Below are 4,732 nucleotides of genomic sequence, written 5' to 3' on the forward strand. Positions count from 1 at the left end.
TATTAGGGTAACATGAGTAAAGTATCAGTATAGGTTATTAAATATCATATTGTATATATTCTACCCAAAAAAAAAAAAAAAAATCATATTGTATATTTAAATAGCATTCCGTTTATGACAGAAAATCAAAATGGTAGACATAAAAGGTTCTTGATTCTTAAACCATGCAAACAGTGGGTATCATGCTGATTATGGTAGGCTTCTTTGAAACAAATTGCTGTCATTGTCCTATTAAGTGTTAAAGAAATGTTTCCTTATTTAATATTTGGAGTTCTTTTGCTAATTTGGAAGGTAAGCGATGGAATCCGGCAGTTCTCCCTCAACTGGTTGCTGTTGATGTCTAGGCCGGTCGATGCCGTCATGTTTCCGATCTCTCCTGCGCTTGCGGCATTAAGGTTGTTGTAAAAGAGGGCCGAGGAAGTAAGCTCAGCTGTGCTAGGTTTTCTGTTGTCCGTGGGATCGGGACCCGTGAGGCGGATCCATGCCTGTGTTCTGTCCTTTTAAGATGCTTCTTACAATTTTAAACTAAGCTCAAGCGTCTGAGTATCATTTGATTGATCCTTAATTTTTGTAGAACCAGCAATGATCTTCATCATAACTAGCAGCATACAAATATAAGAATTCATTAATAAATTCTTGGGGGGAGTGACTCACTTAATTCCTCCGTTTCATTTCAAAAAAAAAAAATAATAATAAAGAAAAGGGCATACAAATATAATGATGCAAAACACATCCGAAACATATTTCGTACAGAAATAACATAAGATTAATCCATAATGGAGAAGCCGGCAGTTCTTACATGCTCCTCATTTATCTCCTTGAGAATCTATCATATATATTGTCAATGAACCGGAAATAGGCGAACCTCAGGGATTTATTAAAGAATAAAATGGAAAAGAATCCCCAAAGTCCCACCACAAATCCCAGTTCCATGCTAAGATATACCCATATCATTTCATGGCCATCTTCAGTTGACAATTGAACATGATTTGCTCCGTTGCTTGAGCACTTGGGAAGCGGAGGTCCACAAAGTCCATCATTGCCGGTATAAATAGATGGATCAATGAGTGTTTGCAGTTGATAGCCAGATGGTATTCTTCCTGACAAGCGGTTGTTTGATACATTCAAGGAAGATAAGGACGTCAAAGAAGATAGGCTTGGAGGAATTGCACCAGAGAGATGATTCATTGACAAGTCAAGCGATTCCAACTCGCTCAATTTACCGATCATCTCTGGAATACTTCCGCTCAAATGATTCATCGACAGGTTAAGAGAAACCAGCCCTAAAAGATTTGTTAGCTCTGCAGGGATCTCCTGAGACAGCGAATTGCTTGAAAGGTCGATGCCAAGCATAAGTGAAAGTGTTAAATTCTGAATAACATACTCTTTTCCTTTCCAAACTATCGAAATGCTATTGGTGTAACCCCAAGAATATGCTAGTTCTTCTCCGAGGAAATGTCCTTTGGTGTTTATTGTCTGTTCATTTGTAGCCATGGCAGTGAGATTGCCCAAAGTATGAGGGATACTTCCGGAGAGATTATTATGCGCAAGGTCCAAGAGCTGAAGGGAAGATAGAAGCGACAGTTGGGGAGGAATGTTACCAAGAAACATATTTGACCTTAAACGAAGGACCCTCAGTGATGAAAGACTTTCCCCCAGCCAAGTTGGGATATTTCCGCAGAATCCATTCTCACCAAGATCTAAAACGGTCAATCGCTTGCAGTCCTTCAGTGCGAGAGGTATGTCTCCAGTCAAATTATTCTTCTTCAAGTGCAACGACTCGAGCGAAGTCATGGAACCTATTGATCTTGGAATCATCCCAGAAAGGCTGTTGTTTTCCAAATTCAAGAAAGTAAGGTGTGCGAGTTTCGTTATTGTCTCAGGAATCGGTCCAGAGAGGGAATTGCTACCCAAATCTAATGCGACCAGAGAAGCCAAATTGCCAAGCTGATGTGGTATCTCTCCAAATAGATCGTTGCTGCTTAAACCTAAAAGTTTTAGACGTTTCAGATTTTCTAGCTTGGTCGGTATCAGACCAATGAGTTTGTTTTCTGAAAGATCAAGGTAAGTGAGCTGGGCAAGATCTCCTAACTCTGAAGGAATGGAGCCTGATAGCCTGTTCTTGAAGAGGTAGAGGGTTTGCAGCTTTGTCGCGGACCCAATCTCTGGAGGGATCTCCCCAGATAGATCATTGCTGTGGAAATTTAATAATAATAGATGTTTCAGATTACCAAGCTTGGTTGATATTGGACCGGTGAGCTCGTTTTCCGAAAGATCAAGTAAAGTGAGCTGGGCAAGATCACCTAACTCTGAAGGTATGGAGCCCGATAGCTTGTTTATGAAGAGGAACACGTCTTGCAGTTTTGTCGCGGATCCGATCTCCGGTGGGATTCGCCCAGTGAAACTGTTGTTCTGTATCTGAAAGGAAATAAGCTCCGTCCAATGCGTGAAGAAGTCTGGGGAGATCTCACCAGAGAGCAAATTGCTCGAGATCCCGAACTGACTCATTTTGGTCAGCTCCGAGAAGGATTGTGGAAGGCCACCTGTCAGTTGATTGATGGACAGCTCAACATAATTGAGATTAGTACAAAGGCCGAGCTCGGGAGGAATGGTAGAGTTCAATTCTGCTGCTTTGATATCGATGTGCTCAAGCATCCGGAGCTGTCCCAGAGAAGAAGGGATCGGCCCACCAAGTGAATTGTTATAGAGTTCGAGTATTCGAAGGCTAGAGATGGACCCGAGGATAGGCGGTATCCCTCCGGTGAGATTGTTCAATCCAAGATGAAGGTTTTGAAGCCTCGTCAAATTTGCAAGGGAAACAGGAATGACTCCTTTAAAGAAGTTAAAGGTAAGATTCAGGGACTCGAGGTGAACTAGATTGGTCGACAACGAGTTGGGTATTTTACCCGTCAGGTTGTTCTGCGCGAGGTCGAGGTACGTTAAATTGGTGCAGTTGAGTATGAATGGTGGGAATTTCCCTGTCAGACTATTGACGGGTAGAGATAGATGTGTCACGGAAGGCAGTGGGGTGAACTTAGTGTAGTCTGGGTTCTCCAAGTAATTGTATCCAAGATCGAAGTAGCGTACCTTTCGGAGATTGCTGAGCTGATATGGGATCGGCCCAACGAGATTGTTGTTGTAGAGACGGAGGTCGACCATCTCGGAAAGCTGACCGATCTCTGGGGGAATGGAATATCCAAAGAAGTTGTTACTGCTGAGGTCTAATGACGTGAGCTTGGAGAGAGCAGAGATGTTTGAAGGAATGGGGCCACGGAGGAGGTTATAATGGAGGTTGAGCTTGGTGAGGCCGGGCAGAGAAGCAAAGTCTAAGTTATCGAGGGAGCCGTTGAGGTTGGCATTGGGTAAGCTCAGCTGCACGACGCTGCCTGCGGAGTTGCAGCGGACACCAAACCATGTGCGTGGGGTGGTAGAGTTGGCAAGGGACCATGAGCTCAGAGCATCTGGCTGAAATAAGCTGGACTTCCATTGGAGGAGAGCTTGTGCTTCAGTCTGTGCTCCGGTTTTCAAGAAGGAGAAGGAAAAGAATAAAAGGAAGGGGAGGAGAAGAGGTTGGATTCGGATTGTTTTCATGTTTAACATGGAGGATTTCAGATAGATTGGTTTTGGTTTTGTTATCCTGTTTTCACGGCTAAATAGAGTTTTCGCTATAGATGGAATGAATAGAGAGGGCTGGAGAGGAGACTCGAGGGAGTCGAAGGTGGCTTTATTGATGGGTGTGAACAAAGGAAAAAAAAAAAAAAATCTTAAACATGCGCTTGACGATATGCAGCCCCCTATTTTCACACTGCGAATGTCTAGAATTCACGTTTGCCTCAGCCGCAACCAACTTCTTTCCTGTCTTTTCAGAAGATACAATTTTCCCATCCTAGTCAATAAGAATTATTGCTATGCCTTATAATGTGCATCAAGACACCCTCTTAGTCAAACAGGATCAAATCAAAGAGGCTTTCTTTCAACGTTGCACCGAGCACTTTGGATCATGGACTAAAGCAAGCATTACTGCCGAACGGGAAATTTATTCCCGGATGAGCACATCTACTAAGCAGTCTTGGGAAAATTTCAAAGAGATCATAAATGCAATGTGCAGTTTATCAAAGTAAAAGGTAGTAGGCCCAGATGAATTCGTGACATCTTCCTACCATTGTTATTGGGAAGTGATAAAGATTTTTTTTTTTCTTTTTTTAGGAAGATGGAAGGTAATGGGATGTTTCCACGTTACGTACCAGAATTTATTAAGTGATATGAGAGAGTACAAGAGCAAAGAGAAGGACCAAGAAAGGATGTACAGAAGGGTGTGAAAAACGACAGAAAACATCCAAAAAAGTTGGAGATTAAGCGGCAGCCAAAATGCAGCCGAGGTGGGAACACAAACAAAAATTATCTATTCAAAAAAAAATTCATTGCTAAAAACCAAAGTTTGTTTGTACCTCGGGGAACTGCTACGCCAACACCCCACGGGTCTGGCAACACAAAGTCCCTTTGTAATATAACACGTCTGTATATATCTATATATAGACACACACACACACTTGTGTGTGTGTCCTTTAATGAAAAAGGGGTGGTTTGACCCTCCCCTTGCATCAAAGCAAAGAAAAAAAAAAAGAGAAAAGAAAGAAAAAAAAAAGAAGAAGACAGAGAGAGACAATATATAGCATCTGGCCTCTTAAATTTCACAAGAAGCACAGTTAGTGATTCAAGCTTATACACGAGA

General features: G+C 42.2%; 1 protein-coding gene across 1 annotated transcript; it reads right to left on the minus strand.

Annotated features, from left to right (window-relative positions):
* Window positions 1–716: 716 nt before the first annotated feature.
* Window positions 717–3,593, minus strand: LOC105037679 (uncharacterized). Its single transcript, XM_073255366.1, has one exon. It carries the CDS (start codon window positions 3,589–3,591, stop codon window positions 811–813), a length of 2,781 nt encoding a protein of 926 aa, XP_073111467.1. The 5' UTR covers window positions 3,592–3,593; the 3' UTR covers window positions 717–810.
* Window positions 3,594–4,732: the final 1,139 nt, after the last annotated feature.

This window comes from Elaeis guineensis, chromosome 4 (assembly GCF_000442705.2).
Source record: "Elaeis guineensis isolate ETL-2024a chromosome 4, EG11, whole genome shotgun sequence".
NCBI lineage: Eukaryota > Viridiplantae > Streptophyta > Magnoliopsida > Arecales > Arecaceae > Elaeis > Elaeis guineensis.

Coding starts and splice junctions, on each gene's coding strand:
- LOC105037679 (XM_073255366.1), bottom strand. CDS start 3,591: ATGAAAACAATCCGAATCCAACCTCTTCTCCTCCCCTTCCTTTTATTC.